At 43.4% G+C, this 20,214-nt stretch overlaps 3 protein-coding genes across 6 annotated transcripts in view; 2 read left to right on the plus strand and 1 right to left on the minus strand.

The window, feature by feature from the left end:
* Positions 1-5,339, plus strand: part of commd8 (COMM domain containing 8) — a 6,077-nt gene extending 738 nt beyond the window's left edge. Inside the window, exons 2-5 of the mRNA XM_034675069.1 lie at positions 790-945; positions 1,200-1,355; positions 1,752-1,907; positions 4,948-5,339. Of these exons, the coding sequence (XP_034530960.1) occupies positions 790-945; positions 1,200-1,355; positions 1,752-1,907; positions 4,948-4,968 (489 nt within the window). The 3' untranslated portion in view covers positions 4,969-5,339. The remainder of the gene's footprint in view (positions 1-789; positions 946-1,199; positions 1,356-1,751; positions 1,908-4,947) is intronic.
* The window catches only part of LOC117806222 (NLR family CARD domain-containing protein 3-like), a 435,740-nt gene that overhangs the window by 33,101 nt on the left and 382,425 nt on the right, over positions 1-20,214 (plus strand). The gene's annotated exons all lie outside the window — the stretch shown is intronic.
* Positions 9,261-20,214, minus strand: part of gabrb1 (gamma-aminobutyric acid type A receptor subunit beta1) — a 51,951-nt gene continuing 40,997 nt past the window's right edge. The window contains exons 6-10 of one of the 2 annotated variants that reach the window (XM_034675058.1): positions 17,336-17,479; positions 15,813-15,965; positions 14,977-15,230; positions 12,365-13,761; positions 9,261-9,733 (exon numbers count right to left, since the gene is read on the minus strand). In XM_034675058.1, the coding sequence (XP_034530949.1) occupies positions 13,420-13,761; positions 14,977-15,230; positions 15,813-15,965; positions 17,336-17,479 (893 nt within the window). In that variant the 3' untranslated portion in view covers positions 9,261-9,733; positions 12,365-13,419. Of the gene's footprint in view, positions 9,734-11,447; positions 13,762-14,976; positions 15,231-15,812; positions 15,966-17,335; positions 17,480-20,214 lie in introns of those variants that run through there. The other variant, XM_034675056.1, reaches the window with a different exon arrangement.

Genomic DNA, 20,214 nt, shown 5'->3' on the forward strand with positions numbered 1-20,214 from the left:
TGATGGACATCTTGCTTCAGAAATAGCCTTTATTTGACTGTTTTCATGGAAAATAATCTCATGGCCTGATAAAGTGGACTGTTAAAAGACAACAGGATGAGTTTTTTGTTGAAAACACTACTTTTGCATGTATAGGACAAGAGAGAAGAGGTATCGTTTTGTCCACAAGGGGGCGCCAGAATCGATACAAAACAAAAGTTCCTCACAGCAGCTTTAAATTGATATTTCTACGATAACACACATATTAAGAATGTTTTATTTATAGAGGAGAGGACAGTGTAGAAACTGGGAGAGTGGGGAAAAAAGTGGGGGAAAAAATGCGGTAAGAAAGCTGCAAGTTGTGCACAAACCCGGGCCAGATATTGCAAGGGTGTGCAACTTAACCATAAAGCCAAGTCCGCACCAGCTTAAATGTAGGTTTGCACCTAATTCCCCTCTTTCTAGATGGCTCCGTCTTACCTGTCCTCTCCTCACTCCTAAATCTTCAAACCATCTCTCTCTCTCTCTCTCTCTCTCTCTCTCTCTCTCTCTCTCTAAACTCTCCAAACTATACACCACATATGACTTACATTCCAGATCTAGAATAATAAAAGTATGAATAGTTTATCCGACTAGTTTGGTGCCAGCTAGCGAGGGTGATGGCGCGTTATTCTTTAGTCAACTAAATTTGCACATCCTGTTTTAAGTTTTCTAAACATTTTGAATCCTGTTCAAATGTTAATCCTCAGTTTCCACCTTCGAAAGGAGCTTCAAAGTGTTTGAATCATTGCAGTGTTTTCTTCTGTGTAGCTGTGTCACAGGGTGGTGGATGGACTCTGTGGTCGGGAGCCTCCACGCCGGAAGGACTACAGCGCCACCTGGAGCTTGGAGGAGTGGCTGGACCTCCTGAACTCCCTCACAGCCTTCTTCCGCGTGGCAGTGGGGAACAACAGCTCCGATGAAGAGGCAAGAAAGCACAACTCTTCCAGCTCAAGCAGAAAGACGCTGTTTTTAATATTTTAAATCATTGCATTCAGACTTTTACTTTATGATTTAGAGGCTATGTTCTGACTCGTGTATCTGCACAGTCTCTTCAGAAGGCAGATCTATTTTTCTACTTCATGCTGTAGTTAAAGATCATCTGGGTTGTACAGTAGTCGCATCAGTGAATACCTGTTCTGGGGTCGGTTTCTCAGCTCTCCCCGTGTGTCTGTGTGTAGGTCCTGGCCGGGCTGTCAGGGATGAGCAGCAGCAGTCATGCAGACACTGTGCTGAGTGTACTGAGAGCCCGACGGGAGGAGATCCGCCGCGCTCTGCAGGACAGAACCAACTCCATCTCCTCTGCCACACTGCAGGACTTCGACTGGCAGCTGAAGGTGACTTAAAGTCTTGACTGCTCGCTTCTTACGTTTACATGCATTTTATCAGGAAAATTAAAGCTGCAACCAACAAGAATTTAAAGCTTTGAGCACCGTAGTGGTTGTTTTGTCTAAAGGAAGAAAAAATACTGTCTTAAAATGGTGAAGCATGTTTCCACCTACACCAAAATAAGTTCAGCTAGATGTCTTTGAGCATGAGAGAATATTCACATTTTACAAACCAGTCAGAGATTTTATTTTTCAAGAAAATATCCTGCTCCTGTAGAAACACATCTACACTCTATGTTCATGCTCTCAGCATTAAGTCCTTTCTGCACAGACTGTTCATGCCCCGCTGCTGTGTCTAAATTAACTCCTGTATCTCCTGCCCCTGTCCCTGTGCTCGTCCTGCAGTTAGCTCTGTCCAGTGATAAGATCTCGTCCCTGCACACTCCTCTGCTCAGCCTCAGTCTGGATGTGAGAGAGAACACGGGCCTGCGCTCCTGCACCATGGAGATGAACAGAGACGAGTTGAACACGCTCATCAGTTCACTAGAGGCTGCTAATAAGGTATGTGTGTGTGTGTGTGTGTGTGTGTGTGTGTGTGTGTGTGTATTTTTTATTTATTTTTTTCATATCTTTTTATTAGATTTTTGCAGACAGTGCAAAAAAATGTCACACAAGAGTAAGATAAGTCAGAGTATCTGCATAGGATAGAACAAAAATCCCCAATTAAACAGAAAAACAAGACAAAGCAGACAATAGAAAATAAATCCCTGTTATCCTGCTTGTTGTCCATTAGCGACCGTCTTATTATAGATGCTAGTAAACAATACAAGTAGACACAGAACGAACATAAGTAGCATAACTTACAGTTCAACAGTTAGTAAAATGAATAACAACGATAATAAATACATAAATAAACAAAAAAGGGTTGGTTCTCTCTCCAGCGGTTAACTCTGCTCACGCTGTGTCTCCAGCATCATCAGGAGTGATAGAGAGTTGTCTCTAATAAGGCTTATTAGGGCGCCCCAAGTCTTGCTGAAGGATGTTAGAGACGCTTTCTGTAAGAACCTTAGCTTCTCCAATTTTAAACAGTGTAAGACGTCCTGTAACAATCTATTGTGAGTCTCCCGCTGACAGAAGCTTCCATTTAAAAAGGATAGAGCGCCTGGCCAGTAAGGTGGTGAAGGCAATGATGGGATGAACAGTAGAGGGTACATTTTCTGTCAGCAGGAGACCGAACAGAGCAGTCAGAGGGTTTGGTGTTAAAGACATATCAAGAGCTTGACCGAGAGTATCAAAAATAGTGGACAAGAAGTCGGTGAGTTTTGGGCATGTCCAGAACGTGTGTAAATGGTCAGCCGGAGATCTTTAACACAGTTGCAAGCATCACTATGACTTGTATATGTTTTAACCAATCTAGCATTGGTGAAGTTTGCTTTGTGGAGTATCTTGCACTGCATTAGGCCATGCCTTGCACATACAGACGATGAGTGGACCAGTTTTAAAATGTCTCTCCACTAGCTATCTGGAATACTTGTCCCCAGATCATCCTCCCAAGATTCCTTAACCAATGTAGTGGTGACTGGGTTCAGGAGGCCAATCCTATTGTAGATAACAGATATCGTGTGTGTGTGTGAATTTAAGCACAGACAGGTAAAGGAACACAGGAGCTGTTAGCAAGAAAGCTAAAGGCCCGACTCTTTACCTCTTGCTAGGTCGACTGAACGTCCTCACTGAGTCATTGTTTGGATGTAGTTTAATATTCTGAAGATATGTAGATATTATAGCACATTATGATGTGACTGTAGGAGCATATAAACAGCCTCCTGTTTATTCCACAGTTACAGAGAACAAACACTAGGTGGAGCTATTGTCACGGGCTGAAGTCAGGTTTTTGTGTTATGAAAACAAAACATGGTGCAGTCAGCTGCAGATCAGACATCACTGTCAGGAGAAGTTAACACACACAGACACACACTCCAAATCAGACTGCACACAGTCTGAAAACTTAAGAAAAAAACAACATACTATAGAATCCCTTATTTTTTGATGACATAAACAACATGCTATATATAGTATGCCTTATTTTTTTATGAAAAAAACAACATAATAATAATAAACTTTATTTATATAGCACTTTTCTTAACAAGGTTACAAAGTGCTTCACAACAAAAAAGCAGAGAATTACAAAGCATAAAAAACGGTGCAAACGGGGGAGAAAAAAGACAGAAGCAAAACAAGACATCTGAATGCAGAGCAAATTAAAGAGTTAGGGGTGGAGAAATGCCTTCTCATATAAAAATGTTTTTAGTGAGGATTTAAAATCAGTTAAGGTTGTGGACTGTCTAATCGTCAGTGGTAGGGAGTTCCACAAACTTGGAGCTCTGATTGAAAATGCTCGGTCACCTTGTGTTTTAAAGGTGACATATCATGCAAAATCGACTTTTTAATGGTTCTCTACCTGAAATATGTGTCCCTGGCATGTCTACAAACCCCCCGAAAAAGAAAAAAAATCCATTCTGCCCCTGTTTTGATTTCTTCACCTTTCTGTAGGTGTGCTGAAACCAGCCGTGTTTTTCATAAGTCATAACGCCATCCGGTCTGTAACGGAAGTCAGAGCTCGGAGCTTGTTCAGCCCATAGACTGTATAAAATACAACTCAACCCCTCCTCTGTTTTTCATTACATGCACACACGTGTGCTAACAAGGAGCTTAGGAGGGAGGCATGCTAGTTGTAGGCTGTCTTAATAAACACAAAGGTCGGTTTTACTCCCCACGTCTGCAGATTTGAAGATCTAGTGGATGATTTTTATTTTTCATGGAAAAGTGCTAGCGCTAGTTAGCGTAGCCGCATAGCTACATGTTCGTTGCTGTGTACCAAGACACACGTCGACATGCTGACAAATAAAACAACAAGAAACACTAAATCTGTGACCAATGGTTCAGAAAGGTCCTGCTGCAGGCGCCTCTCCGTCAGGCTGATAAAGAGGGGTTTACAGGCAGACCAAAATCTGATTTCAAAGTGTTTTTTGAGCATAAAGTTTAAAGACATGTTTTGGGGACCTCTTAGAGTGATATATTTTGATGAAAAAGAGCGTAATATGTCACCTTTAAGGCGGGATCTTGGCACAACCAGCAGAGATGCATCCACAGACCTGAGGGGATGCCTAGGCACATAGGGGGTTAAAAGGTCACTTAAATAGTTTGGGGCCTGTCCATTTAAAAATGTTAAAGTAATCAATAAGATCTTAAAATCGACACGATAAAAAACTGGCAGCCAATGTAAGCTGGTGAGGACAGGAGTGATGTGTTGATATTTTGCTGTGCCTATTAAAATCAGATTGGCTGCATTTTGGATTATAGTATGTCCCATTTTTAGATGACAAAAAACAACATACTATAGCATGCCATATTTTTTGGGTGATGAAAAAACAACGTATTAATGTATGTCGTGTTTTTCTTAACAGAAAAGTAACCCTAAAACAGCTCTGCTCTGTCTCTTTAAAGCTGTATGAACATGTTTAACCACTTGAGGGCAGATCTCTAAAACACACCAACCTCTGTAAATGAGATGACAGTGATTATATGTATGTGTGTCTTTCAGGTGGTGCTGCAGCTGAAATGAGAGGAAGACTGTGCTGGAAGTTTAAGATTTCACGTCTGCAGAAAGTTGAGGAGAGTTGACTTCACATGCTGGTTATAAAATGAGTGTTATGCAGAAGTTACAAGTTCTGTTGTAATCGAGCAACTGAACACTTTCAGTTTGTGTTGTAATGTGGTCTTGTGTTATGAGTATGTCAAAATAAATGTCTTTTCCTTTCCATTCTTTTGTGTTAACTTTAAAAAGTATCTCTGTTTTACAGATGGTAGACTAACAGGGTACCTTTATATAACTATGATACTGAGTCAACATGTTACCTGAGTCATGACCCTGGCACAGAAAGGTTCACTTGCTCTGGCACATTGGATTAAAGTGAAACAGTTCTTGTAATGAAATCAGTGTTTTCTTTTTTACCTTGACATGTTTTGACTTCAAACATCCTGCAGTGACGTGGTCTTATGGGTTTACACGTCAAGGTACAAGAAGTGTCCAACATGACCTTCACACACTTTTAACAGTGTCACATGAATCACACATGACATGTAGGCATTAGTTGTTGTTGTTACAGTGGCAAGGACAAACTTCCTTTAACAGGCAGAAACCTCCAGCAGGACCAGACTCATGTTAGACACACATCTGCTGAGACCGTCTTGGAGAGAGGGATAGAAGGAGATGAGGAGAGAGAGAGATGATAGTGGAGAGACGGATAGTAGTAGTTGTAGCCGCTGGAGTCTGGCACGTTCACAGCAGCAGAAATCCAGAGGAACCTACGAGACAAGGGAGCTCAGGGACTCCAGAAAGGTCTAAGAAAAGAGAGAAGAGAGGAAGAGTTAAAGAAAGAAAAAGAGGAGAATACATTTTGAAGGAATGACAGAAGGAAAGGACGGGATAAGAAAAACATGGAAAGAAAGAGAAAGTGGGAAAAAAAGAAGAAATGAAAGAAAGGAAAAAGTAATGAGGAAGAAAAAAGAGAAAGAAGCAAAGAAAGCAAGAAAGATGGAATGAAAGAAAGAAAGAATGAAGAAAAGAGAAAAAAGGAATGAAGAAAAGAGAGAAAGAAAGGAATGAAAGGAAAGAGGAATGGAAGAAAAAGAAGGAATGAAAGGGAAAAGGAATAAAAGAGAAAGAAAGAAGGAAGGAAATAATGAAAGAAAGAAAAAGGTAACAAGGAATAAAAAAGTAAAGAAAGCAAGAAAGAAAAGAAAGGAGAGAAAGAAAGAAAGTAAGAAAGTAAGTAAGAAAGAAAGAAAGAAAGGATGAATAACAGACCCAAAAAGGAATCTACGGCAGAGATCCAGAGGAACCTACGAGACAAGGGAGCTCAGGGACTCCAGAAAGGTCTATGGTTAGTAACTTTAATGGGACAGGAAGAGTTAAAGTGAGAGACAGGATGAGAGAGGAGAGAGAGGGAAAGACAGGATCCCAGTGTATCAGTCTAAGTCTATAGCAGCATCACTAAGAGCTAGCCCAAGCCTGAATCAGCTCTAACTATAAGCTTTATCAAAAAGGAAAGTTTGAAGACTACTTTTAAAAGTAGAGAGGGTATCTGCCTCCCAGACCCTGACTGATAGATGATTCCAAAGGAGAGGGGCCTGATGACTGAAGGCTCTACCTCCCATACTACTTTCAGAGACTTTAGGTACGATAAGCAGGCCTGCATGTTGGGAGCGTAGCGTTCTAGAGGGGTAATAGGGCACTATGAGCTCTTTAAGATACGAAGGTGTCTGATCATTAAGAGCTATATAGGTCAGAAGAAGGATTTTAAATTCTAGTCTAGGTTTTATGGGGAGCCAGTGTAGAGAAGCTAACACAGGAGAGATGTGCTCTCTGTTCCAAGGTCTCGTCAGTACCCAGAGTGCTGCAGCAGGATGCATTCAGATTCTAAACAGTGAATCCTTCCTCCCCTATAACAAGATAAACAGCTTAATGTCCTCGTGTTGATGTAAGAATGACCTGAAAACTGAAGATTTCATCACTGAGTTCAAAAAGCAGCCATCAAACAGAAAGAGATGTAAAACAATGAAATGCAAAAGGAGGCAGAGAGTTTCCAGCATGCTCTGGGTCAGTCCAGGTGTGACGTTTGTGTCCGGGCTGCAGCCTTCCAGTCGATGAGACAGCCAGCTGTATGATTAATAATGTGAAAAGGCACAAACTGCCGACAGGCAGAGTGGAGCTAAATGTGCTAATGGCATCAGTCTTCACTCCAGAGCTTCACATTAATCATGAGAATGAGCTCTGCTGCCGTCAGCTGCACACATGCTAACTGGACTAATGGCATCTCTTGTAGCCTGCACAGCTCGTCTGCAGACCTTCAGTCTCTGTAAAGACAGCAGCGCTCCGAGTCTGCAGCATTCAGCTGGAGATAAAACATGATGAGTCAGTGCTGGCCTGGATCCAGCTCTTATTGTTAAACTTGTGAAAGACTTGGTTCATTTGTCCTCCCTCGGTGATGAGACACAGAATGTTTTTAACCCACTCTGCAAAAAGCAGAAAGGACGTTCATCAGATCCAGAGAGGGAATGTTTTACTTTGACGTCACGCTCTTAACGGGTAGATGAATCCTGGAGAAGCTCTAAGGCTTCATGCAAACACAGCAACCTCTGGTGGTCTGAAACGCTTACAGCAGCTTCTCAATGACAGGCAGATACACCAGCACTCCTCTCTGATGGAACAGTTTTAGTCCAATAGGTGAGGACTAAAGGGGAAGCAGGTCTCATTAGCAGCATCAAACTCAGAGAGATTTCATTTGGGGATCTCTGGTTTAGCTTCACCTCCATCTCCTTCTCATGTGAGACGTGGTGCCAAAATACAGGATGATGTCACACCCCAACCGCTAACCACAACACACACTTAACTTACCCATAAAACGCTGAAGGTCCTTCAGGCGGGTCCAGTCCACAGCAGAACAGGTTCTGGTCTCTGTTTAAAGAAGACACAGTGACCGAAAGTTCAACAACTCTCGTGTTGAGCTCTGGAAAATCACGGTGTTACGTTTAACAATCTTATCCCAGATTAAAAAAGCATAATCTTTTATTTTACCCTTCAATATGTTTGATTTATTTTGCGTCCCTCTCATCTTCTTGTACATGTGTCTGTGCATAACTTTACTGTTGTGTTTGCGTCGATCATTGACAATCTGTGCTCCAAATCATTGGAAAGAAATGCAGCTGATGGCCTCTGATGTAGATTCGAGCTGCAGAAGCATTTTTCAACCACGCAGCAGATCAACACAGAACATCCGCTGCATAACCATCACCCCGCTTGCTTCAGCATGCAGAGAAAATTCTGGTTAAAGTCGATAGAAAAATGTGTCCATTTGCGTTCACACATGCAGCTCACTCGGGTGGTTTCTGGAATTTTGGGTTGGTGTGAAAACACATTTTCTCTGAAGAACTCAGGAGCCCTCATTTATCAACAGAGCTATCAATCAATTATCTTTCAACATCAAATAATTAATTAGAGTGATACAAGCTCACTATGATGACAGAAAACAAGTTTGAGAAACTTTCATTTTTTAGTCTAAAGCCTGATTTATACTTCTGCGTCAAATCCACGCTGGAGGTCCTGTACCTACGCAGAGGCCTACTCACGTAGCTGACATGCACCCCCTCCAAAATGTGACTATACCCGCTCATCGTCTGTGTATTTCATCTCCTCCTCTCTATTCTTCATGTAATCATGTCTGTATGATAAACAGCAACATGTATCAGCTGTAGATTAACAACACGCTCTGAATCGCTGTGGAAAAGTAAACAGAGATCGTAGCGAGGCCGGAAGAAGGCGACCGGCTATCAGAGAGACCACACTGCCCTCAAGCGAGAATTGCTGCGAGACACGGACACATCGACGCACAAGTATGTGGTGCTCATGTTGCCCAGCAGGGGCGACGCAGAAGTATAAAACAGGCTTTACTTGCAAACATGGAGGAGGCGGGCTTTAAGACTTGTCCTGCAGCCAGCCAGTAGGGGGAGCTCTAAGTGTTTTGGGGTTACTAGTGATTGCTGTGTCTATGCTGCACATCATATCAGAGGTTATAGTCCTGGTTGCAGATGTCTCTGGTTAGACCCTCAGCTGCAACCCTTTGCTGCATGTCGTCCCTCGCTCTCTGCATCTCTCCTGTCCAATAAAACAAATACACCCCAAAAGAAACAGACCGAAAGTCTCGACTAGAGCCGCTCTGACCTCCGGAAATAATCTTTAACTGTTCCTACACGGACCACGCATTTTAATGTTCGTAAAGCATCACCGAAACGTCCTCTTTTCATATAAAACGGCAAAAAGACACATCTTAATGTTGTTGGTAGAGATGTCAGCAATTTTATTTAAACTCTAAATTCTTTGAAGTCTCTATAAGTCGACACAAAGAATTTATATTTTGTGTTTCCTCCCTTTCACACGCATCCATAGGCTCCCCCACACGCACACACATACACAGACATCCACACAACCAGTCCTGCACAGTGTCTCATGTTGGCCTGTAAGCAAGCAGAAAGACACACACATGCAAACACACCCACTCTCCATTCCACTTGAGAGCACATATAGAGCATGAGAGAAAAATTGTACAGTAATTTTACACAATAAGAGTCCAGCACATGTCCCTCTCCTTCACAGCCGGTGGGCAAACTGGTTGTTCAGGGCTTCCATTAGTTCATCCGTCCACAGAAATCATGTGTCCATCTGCTCCGGGTCGTTTGTTGTGAAGAAAGAAGCCGAGTCGTTCTGTTGTTCCGTCCGCCCTTCCTGCGGTTTCTGGGTCCAGAAACAGCATCGCTCACATCGTGGAGACCTTGCAGGAGATTATTTTCAGCATTGAATTCAAAAGATTGTCATCATAATGCTGGAATGTCTTACTACAATCTACGCTTAGATAATGGTTCTGTACTGTAGAGCCTCAGAAAAGATCTTAAAGAGTCCACGTCTGTCTCTGCTTCTCCTTAATCTAAAAAAAGTACAAGATGATTTGTTCTCAATTCTACTCTCTAGATAGAAGTTAAGTTTAACCCTGTGAAAATATTGAGATTCTTGGTAAAAGGCACAATATTCAGCCATGAGGAGAGAGGACACTGCTACTATTGTGTGTCCTGTAGAAGCCTATCTTGTTTTCCTGTTTTGTTTTTAAGCCCTGATAAGACAAGCAGGTCACTTTTATTACACTTTTAAAGTTTAACTGATACAGGGGAGTCTTTGAGAAACCTGTGGTATCATGTAGCATTGTGTTTTTCGTCTTATAATCTGTGTCTTGTACTTTTGGCGATACTTTGTGATATTATTCGAATAAACAGGGAACTCTCTGAAGGTCAGGTTTCTGAAAGTCGACTTTGAGCTGGCTTTGAACAATCACTCTTCCTTTTTTTTTTTTTTTTTACCTACAAAGAATCAATCCACTGTATTTCTATGTAACCCAAGACATCTTGAGCCAGTTGAGATCAGTCTGCTGCATTATTACACATTTAGAGCAGCAGCTCTGAGTGTGCATCATGTGAGAAGTTAGGTGATAAAGTTAAAAAGACCAACAGAGCCTAGTCGTGGACGCCGTTGGGGCGATGGATGGGTCAAACAACACAATCATTCCTCCTGGGTCTCTGGGGTACGAGCCTCTTACATCAAATCAAGCAGGTGATGAAAGAAAACAGAAACAGAAGCTACAGGTTTATTTTAAAAGCAGGCGGGCAATCGTTGTGCTCCTCTTTCACACAAGTCCCTTGGATACCGGCAGCATCAACACCAAAACCTTAACATGTCTGATTCGTTGTGATGGTCACTTCTAACGACAACAACGACCTCCATCGTGTCAGAGAAGGTGAAGCTCTCAGAGGAAGGTTTCAGGGTTACTACGGGTCACATGCTAACTGGATGTTTTTGATGGTTTTTTGTTGGGATGTAACGATACCTCGCCGGTCGGTTGACGACTGGTCGACTTACAGGATGATTCAAACCACTGAGATAAAGAATAAACACCTGTTTCTACATACAGCAGGGGGCGCTAGCTGCCTTTCACTTCTATTATTCGTCTCTTACGTGTGTCGCTGAGCAGAGGCTGAGCAGAGGCTGGCCGACATGGTGTCAGCAGGTGAAGGATGCACCACACATAGATGATACCAAAGGAGGTTTGACCATCATTTCTTCTTTATGCTATCCATAAATGAGCAGACGGCATCTTTCTCTCTCTACTCCTTGTGTTGGATTGCGAGGAGAGTTGGAGAGGGAGATAAACAGACAACAAACTAAGGATGTTCCAAAGTGACTCATTTCCTGGTTGTTCAAACAGAAATTTAAATTCTAACGCTGCGAAAACCCTTGACAGTTAGTGAAATACATCATTTAGCACGTTTAAACACGGGACAACAGAGTCTGCCCCATCAGGTTAGCGTCCTCATGCCTGTGCTGGTTCCTCATGTCTCTTGTGGAGTGGTTATATGTCAGTTTAACCAGACACAGCCTACATACAAGTTTATCTCCATTTACTAGATCAACATACTGACAAACCACGCAGCGCCGTGCTCGTTTACATCCAGGTAGTAGAGCTGCAGAGGGTTATGGCAGCAGAGCTACAGCCCCAGCTAGTGGAGGGAGGCTGAACTACAGCTTCGACACAACTTATGAGTGACATTTGGGGTCTACAATAATACAAATATTAGTAGTTTGTTTAACCGATTAGTAGTTCAAAAACAAGTGAAGGTGTTGTGTCTCTGTAAGGGGCGCTAACACATCCTTGATAGTTCTTTTAGCTACCAGCTGGACAAGGTACCTTTAGCGTCCTTTCAAAACAAAAGCATGTATGTTATCAACACAGAAAGTACAGAAACCTTGGCTGAAGGCGAAATCAAAAAAGGCAGAATCCAATCATCACAACATTTTCATTATTCCATATAAACAGTGAACCTCACACCCTGCATCATGAACCCAGCGTTGTGAGTCGAGGGTATCGTTACATCCCCAGTATTCGGTGTTGCCAATTGACCACAGAGCCCTGAGTGTGCAGAGCTGATGCTGAATGAGCTCCTTGATGTCCACATTCAGACGTGTAGGAGAGCTAACCACGCTGTCTTTGTGGAGCGGAAATGTTTCGGGTTTGGTGAAGAAGCGGACGAATGTTCGGGCCCTAAATACTTGAAGGTTAAATGTTATGGGAAACTGGTAGGCAGGGGTGATGATGAATATATATTGCATTATTTGAAGTCTGCCATATGAATATTAAACTTGCTTCATCCGCTCTCAGGAGGAGGAGGGGGGGGCTGGCTTCTTTTGACACGTTGTGCTCTGCTGATTGTTTGTACCTGCACACAAGTTTGAACCCTGGAGCAAATGTGGACTCAGGCACTGCAGCTGGTCCTAAGCCCTGACTACCTAAGCCTTGGAAGGTGCCTAAGAAGCTTAAAGGTAATCCCTGTAAAAAATAAATAAGAGTTCTGCTTACCTCATTTCTAGCTTTACTTGTGCCACAAATTAAGACGGATGAAGCTCAGTGCAGTGTGCAGTGTGACAAACTGTCCGTGCCTGCGACACCAGCAGCGTGTTTTATCAGGGCTTGAATTGTTAGTGAGATTTTTCGACATGTGGTGACATCATTGGTCAGTCTTTACCTGATTTCTTTTAAAGAGTTTTCACATTGTACATTGTCCCAGGTGTGAGAATATCATAGGTATAAATTTGACTACACTCTGCTTTTGAGAAATAAGTGTGGAGTTCCAATTAACATCGGCCCTGTACTAACCTTAAATGCAATGATTGTTCGAAAGCATACAGTATAATGAATATAATACAGAGTGGCCCCGAGAGCCATGCAAAGCTTTTCTTCTTCTTTTTTTTTTTCTCTTTACGGAAACAGAAAGAAACCGAGTTTGGTTAACAGTGCAAAAGGATTTCAGCACAATGATACATACCCAAGCGAAAACCAAAGAAAGACGACTCCGTTACGATGAAGTTCAACCATACGGCTTATGCTAATCGGCTGAATGAGCACGAGATCTTGTAAAAAGTGTTTTTGTTGTTGTCTACTTGTTTTGTTTTGGGCTTCGTTTTCTCTTTTTTTCCTATAAGCAAATAAAATGTGTGTTTCATTCACATGCAAAAAGTGAGATAACAGAAGGTAAGAAAAAGAAATAGATCATATCAAAGATCATTGCCAGTAAAGTTGGAGTCCCCAAAGTCTGTTTGGCAAGTTTGGACATAGCTGTGAACCTTTACTGTGTCTTAAAATCTGTATTATATTTTATCTATATCTATTTTGTGTGGACGAGTACAGCAAAAGTGATTTTTAATAAATTATACCTCTGTATGTATTATATATATATTTTATATATATATTCAATTGTATTTACATTGAAAAGAGATCCAGTTCTACTCATTCCAGAACCGGATTTATACAAATGGACTGAATGCTCCTCTAGTTTCATCCCTGTACAAGACCTAGGTAGCTTTTCAAACCCATCATGAGCGGCGGTGCTGCCACACAGGCTCGCCACCGCCGCTCTAGTGGACGTAGTAGAGCCAGTAGACTAGGTTGAAGAAGGTGAAAGCGATTGGAAAAACAACACGGGACCACTTGTCTATGGCGTTGACATCCGTGAGGTCCGGGATCTTGACTTTGAGCTGCGAGGCCCTCCTTCGCAACCTGCCCTTCTTGTGGCCCATTGGTCGGTCCATGGTCGGCCGTCCGTACAGGTCTCGACTGGTCATGGGTTTGCGATACTGTATGCTGGCGCTGTCATAGGAGAACATGGTGGCCCGGGGGTCGTTGAGAGCGCCCATCATATCTGCTCCGCTCATCTCACTGGTGAGGTTGGTCAGCAGGATGTTGCCATGAGCGTCGACCTGAGGAGGGAGACATTGAAGGTGAGGGCACGAAACGACAGGCGACACTGTGTATGGTCATAACTTCCTTCAGGTCTGAAAGAAGCAGGAAGTGTTGTCTGTGAAGGTTCTCAGACATCCAGGTCATGGTAATTCGAAGCTAGATCCGTAAGCCAACTAGATTGATAGAAAATGTTGAATTCAAGATTTTCCACCAGTCCAGTTGCCTTACGGATCTAGCTTTGAATCAGTAAGTGTTGTTTTAGCAGAAAGAGAAGATAGCGCCGATCGAGAGCTGAAAACAGAACAAAGAGCAAACTGAATCTGCAGACAAACATCTGAACACCTTCCCAAACACCAGTGACTGACCTCAGCTTGGCGTACGTTCACTTTTGCCTTCGTACAACGGATCTACCATTTTTGGGAGCTGAAATCCGCCTGAACACGTCTCATCAAAGAGAAGAAATAAGATAAATGATGTGCAGGACTGATATTTGGCTTTCAGCTGTGAAGCCTGTGAAGTTGAGAGTGCAGCAGGATGGTGTATGCCTCCATTATGGCATGGCTGGTATCTTTGGGAATCAGAACATTTTGCCGTTGTAAATGCCTCTTACATGTTTTACAACATCTGAGAAGTGAGCTTTCCCTGCAGCCCCTTGCTGTGTGAATGACTGCCAGCCTTTACCCTGCTGTGTGTTAATGAGAGGTTATCTAGGTCATCTGACAGAGATCCAGCATCCTGCAGCAGTGGTGCAAATCTCTTCTTTTGTTTTTGGGGATGTTTGTTGCTAACTTTACTTTTCACAGCTTCCCTCTGCTGTCCGACTGAGCCCAGGGGTTGATTAGGCGCTCTGCCCGGATTCTAGCTCGGGCCAGCCAGTAGCACTGCAAATCATGGGCCTCTGGGCTCCGGCTATCACTCCCCCCATCTCCCAGGGAAATGATTTATTCTTAGGCTTAGCAGGGGAAGATCTGGGGAGAGGACTACTACTGCAGACAGCCATTCTGTTTCTTAGTAGCTCTGCTGGTGTTAGCCACATTCTTTGTTCCTTATTTCACACCTCAAAGTTCATTTTCCTCTACATTAAAAGGTTCTGATCCGTGTCTATTAGTTCCAGGCACTGTCTCTCTTCAAACACAAAGAAAAGGACATAGCTACAAAATGCTGTCCATGATTTTACAGAAACAGTCCTGTTAGCAGGAGGAACACTTGAAGGACTGCAGAGCCTTTCCCACCTGCACTTTGTTGCTCTCCAGTCTGCTCTTGTTCTCGTTGTTGGACTTGGCCGCCTTCTCAGCCACCTTCTTCTGCAGGTGCGGCCCTCGACCAAAGAAGATGTAGTTGACGAAGGCGTACTCCAGCAAGGCCAGAAAAACGAAGACGAAGCAGCCCATCAGGTAAATGTCAATGGCCTTGACGTAGGGGATCTTGGGTAGAGTCTCCCTCAGGTGGGTATTGATGGTGGTCATGGTCAGCACCGTGGTTATACCTGCAAACAAGGATGAGAGTTATTCATATATGTTCTTAACTCAGGGGGGAGCTGGACTGGAGTTGCAGCTTTTAACTAACTCTGAATACAGTGTGTGCATTAGCCGTGCAGCTACTGTCAGTGTCTCATCAAGTTAAAATAAACATGAAGTGGGTAAAGACAGTTTCTGGTCCTCCTCACTCTCTTCTGTTCATAATTACCTGCTCTACTGCAGCGCCCCCTAGAGACCTGGAGCTCTTCTCTTATTCTCTGTGTTTGTGACTTTGCATTGTTTCTGTAAGACCTGTGTATTTGTTCTAAATGCTGTTGTTTGGTCTTTGTGCAGCACACTATTTCTTTCCTCTGCATGTGTTTTTAGATTTGCATCATCTTTAAATGTGCAGCATGTCACTCTCAATAAAGATTGTTTTGGCTGGTTCATGAATGTCTGCATGAAGTCTGAGAGACTGTTTGAAACAGCTGAGAGATGAGACAGTCAAGACCAAAGAGATGGACCAATCTTTCCACCAAAACAAAAGACATCTCAGCCGTGAAACTCAAACTCATACCGTTAAACATGTGAAGAACTGAAACGTCACTCACCCAAGGCTACTCTCGCAGCCGAAGCATCATAATTAATCCAGAAGGACACCCAGGACAGGATGGTGATAAGGGTGGAGGGCATGTAGGTTTGCAAGATGAAATAACCGATGTTCCTCTTCAGCTTAAAGCTTAGGGACAGGCGAGGGTAAGAACCTGAAAGACAAAGTACAGGATGGATGAACCGGTCATGACAAGGCTAACGGCTAGAGCGGGCTAATTCCAGACATGAAACAGGAAGCTGTCTTCAGGAGGATCATTACAGGCGTTGTTTGATATAAACTAGTATCGGGTCATTCAAGAGGCCAACATGAAGGTCAGAATAACCCGAGTCTGACCCGCCTAAGAGTCTAAAACAAGAAAACCAGACCTTCTGAACTCTCTGCAGAGTGATGGTCAACATTTTACAAAGTGTTCATTGAAAATATGTTTGAAAGACGTAAGACACAAAGGTCAGGGCGTCAGTTTGCAGAGCAGGCGTTGTGTGCAGAGAGGTTCCTTGTGCACTCGTCGCAGGATTGATTCCCTCTCCTGACATGATTTGGTGCTGCTCTGCTTCTCTACACTTTTTTTGTCCCTCTAAAGCCGTCCAATCAAACTGACGTCAACATTACGACCAATCAAAGCAGTGTGCTCAGCCGGTCCCCGCTTTCCCTCTCTCTCTTTAATGGTCCCATCAGTGAATGCAAATAAGTTATACTTTGGGGCTCTTTTATGCACATATTAGGAGAGGATAGACAGGAAGTGACATGCAGAGAAACAGGCTGCAGGCTGGAGGCGAGCCCGTGCCGCCTTCTTGCGGACCTTGGCCTCTGAATAAAAAGTGCCCAACTTAACCTCTCGGCCAATTTAGGCGCCCCCGTAAAATGTAAATTTGAAAGTTCAAACTCAATGTCAGTCCCTCCAAGCACAGACAGATTCAAGTAGCTTTATTTGCAGCTTTTTCCACAAATCCTGTGGGAAAACTTGCAGCTGCATGCTGCATAAAGGAGGTATCACTGCATAAAAACGTGTCCATAAACACATCTCCATGCCTGAAGCCTGTGTCCTGCTCCATGTGCTGTGAAGGAGGCGTGAGAACTGATTCACTGACATGTGATTTCAAAATAAAAGCACCAGTGCTTCAAAACAAAACTGTAAAATAAAAGACAAATGCAGCTTAAATATCAAACTTTTTTTCTTTCCAACATTTCAAGCTATCACTGTGGCTTTAGTTCTTGGGACTAAACCCCCCACTTTTCCTTTGAATGTCTGACAATGCAACACTCACATTTCTGTAGCACTACGCAGTGGCTAAGTGTGAGTGATTGGACTTAATCAATCAATAAACAGAGAAGTTATTGATGTTGACACGAGAGATAAAGAGCAACAGGGCCATGAGAATGATTTGTATCGTTCGTTGGACCTTAATTGCTCTCGTTGAGTTATTGCTTTGGTTAGTGCATTAATCTGAATTTAGCAGAAGTATACTGCATCCTAAATCCTCAGGTGTGATAGGATGAGCCGACGCTGTAGGACTTGGTTACCTGTAGCAAACACAGCTTTCTTGGAGAGGGTCTGGTAGTCTATGATGGAGAACTGGGGCAGCTCTATGTTCTCCACCCCGGTGACTGACGCGCCGCCGCTCCCTCCCTGCCAGTAGAACTCGATGTCATCAGTGGTGTATCCATCTGAGGGAGGCAGGGGAACACAACACGTTAAAACCTCAGTTCGCTCAGAGAGATGTGCTGCATGTGAACCGGACGTGGACAGCTGGGGGGGCGTTCACACCCGCTGTGTTTGGATCAGTGTTCATGCTCGGTTCATCACCTGGAGGAGAGAGAATGATGTGAAGGCTCTACTCTAGCATTTCTCTTTCTATTTAGACAAAATCAAAAATGAACCGGATGTTTTCATTTTGATTTGGTGCCTGACTTCCTGTCCCGCTCCATCTGCTCTGTTGAGATTGATGCGTTGTGCTCCGGCATCCGGTAAAAATAGAAGTCTTGTGGATCTGCTGCGGTGGGCTCTGGTTGGCTGTAACTTAAACAGAGCCAGTGGAAGTAAACACACTCACTAGAATTAAAACCTATCAGCTCCGGTGCCATGACGGATCAGAGACGGACTATGGATGTGGTGGAATTTAGCCATAAGGGTTTTAAAAACACAACAGTAATCCTTGCATCACTGCTGTGACTCACAGGAAATACTAATCTGTGTAAGAACACACTGATTATGAGAAAAGCAAGTACAAGCCAGTGTTGTAGACGAGTCACCAAAACCTCAAGTCTTAGTCCTCAGTGTTCAAGTCCAAGTCAAGACCGAGTCACCCAAAGGAGTATCTGAGTCAAGCCTGAGTCCCCTGGGTCCTCATTATGAATGTAATTATCTATGATAAGAAAGGATTCTGTTTCAGTCTAGACCATCAACTGTCTGAACCAGGACTAACCGTGTGAACCTGGACTGACAGTCTGAATCAGGACTGACTGACTGACCCTGGACTGACTGACTGAACAAGGACTGACTGACTGACTGAACCAGGACTGACTGACTGAACATGGACTGACTGACTGACTGAACATGGACTGACTGACTGAACCAGGACTGACTGACTGACTGACTGACCCTGGACTGACTGACTGAACCAGGACTGATTGAATGAACCTGGACTGACTGAGTGAACCTGGACTGACTATATGAACCAGGACTGACAATCTAAATCAGGACTGACTGACTGAACTGGACTGACTGTGTGAACCTAGACTGAATGTGTGAACCTGGACTGACTATATGAACCAGGACTGACTGACTGAACCTAGACTGAATGTGTGAACCTAGACTGAATGTGTGAACCTGGACTGACAATATGAACCAGGACTGACAGTCTGAATCAGGACTGACTGACTGAACCAGGACTGACTGACTGAACATGGACTGACTGACTGAACCTGGACTGACTGGGTGAACCTGGACTGACTGACTGAACCAGGACTGACTGGGTGAACCAGGACTGACTGGACACAGGTCTGTTAAAGTTTGAGGCTGTGTCCGGCTTCTCCTTGTAGCTTATTTTACATGACGCACACGTTGCTCAGCTCTTGCTCACATTTACTCGAAAATATGTCAATAACAACAACGGGGGGTGAAGACACGAGCCAGCCAGAGCTGAGTCCAAGTCCTGAAACCACAGACCTGAGTCAGACGACTCAGGTCTGTGGTTTCAGGCTGATTTTTGTTACTTGATATAACAATATTGATAAACGTAATGATTTAAAATGCTAATATAGGGAATAGTATCTCAGGAGCAAATCTGTGAAATCCTCCACCACACAGAGAAGAAGTCACACTCTGTTCCAGCAGAGGAGCTGAAGAGACGATAAATCTGTTACATCATCAGTGTGAGACCGCAGAGCGCAGGCCTCCTCCAGCTTCCCACAGGCTCCACTGCAACAACACTGATACAGCCTGCCTTTAACTTTCTCTGGCAGGTCTCTGGGCTATGGCTAAAGCCTGGACCTGAGCGGAACAGGCCCCGCTGCCCTTTCAGTAATTAGACCAATTTAATTAGGACAGCTCGTCTCTGTCTTCAGATTCTGCATCTTATCTGAACACAGCTGCAGGATTTCAGGGACTTAGCTGCTGCTCATTACTGGAAGGCCTCATTATGATTTTGCCCTCTGTTTTTTTTTCTTATCCAATTAATATATTTGACATTACAGATAATTCTGAAATATGGCAGTGTGCTCAAAAGTCAAAATCATTAGACCAAGGAACAGTTTAGATGCAAAAGTTTCTGCATTATTTTTTGTTGCATCAAAAGTCTGTTTTCTTCCTCTTATGTCATTAAAAAGTTTTCCTTGAAAATTTTCACAGCTTTTTCTTTTTAACAGTGCGCGGATCTTCATTTAGCCTCAGAGCCGAGACTCTGACTCTGATGCCACCAGCGCAATACGTCGGCAGCCACTGCAGGGAGGATTTGAGTCGTCCATCTTTATATACAGTTACTGGGCCGCAGTTGCACATGTGCAATGCACCCTTGTACGTGTTGCGAGTATGAATCCAGAGGGTATAAAGATAGGACTTTGTTAATACTTGTTGGTTTCAGATCCTCTTTCTTCCATGTCCTTCAAACAGCTGTTACAGTAAATACAGCACTCTGTGTTATCATGTCATCAAAATGTCAAACCATGACTTGACTGGCACACTCTAACCTCAAACTGAGCAGTGAGTCTTTATGCATACATTATGTGTGGGACTTTAACTATGCATGTGGGCAGTATCCATTATTTAACTGAACCACTCCAGCCAGGTCTAATTGAACAAGGAATGCCAGTTCGCAGCCTGACCTCAGTGGCCAGAGAAGCGGATTCTGGAGGACCTCAACAAGAGGGGGGAAGATTTAAAGGAGGGACACTGAGAGATATCA

This window comes from Notolabrus celidotus, chromosome 22, assembly GCF_009762535.1.
Source record: "Notolabrus celidotus isolate fNotCel1 chromosome 22, fNotCel1.pri, whole genome shotgun sequence".
Taxonomy (NCBI): domain Eukaryota; kingdom Metazoa; phylum Chordata; class Actinopteri; order Labriformes; family Labridae; genus Notolabrus; species Notolabrus celidotus.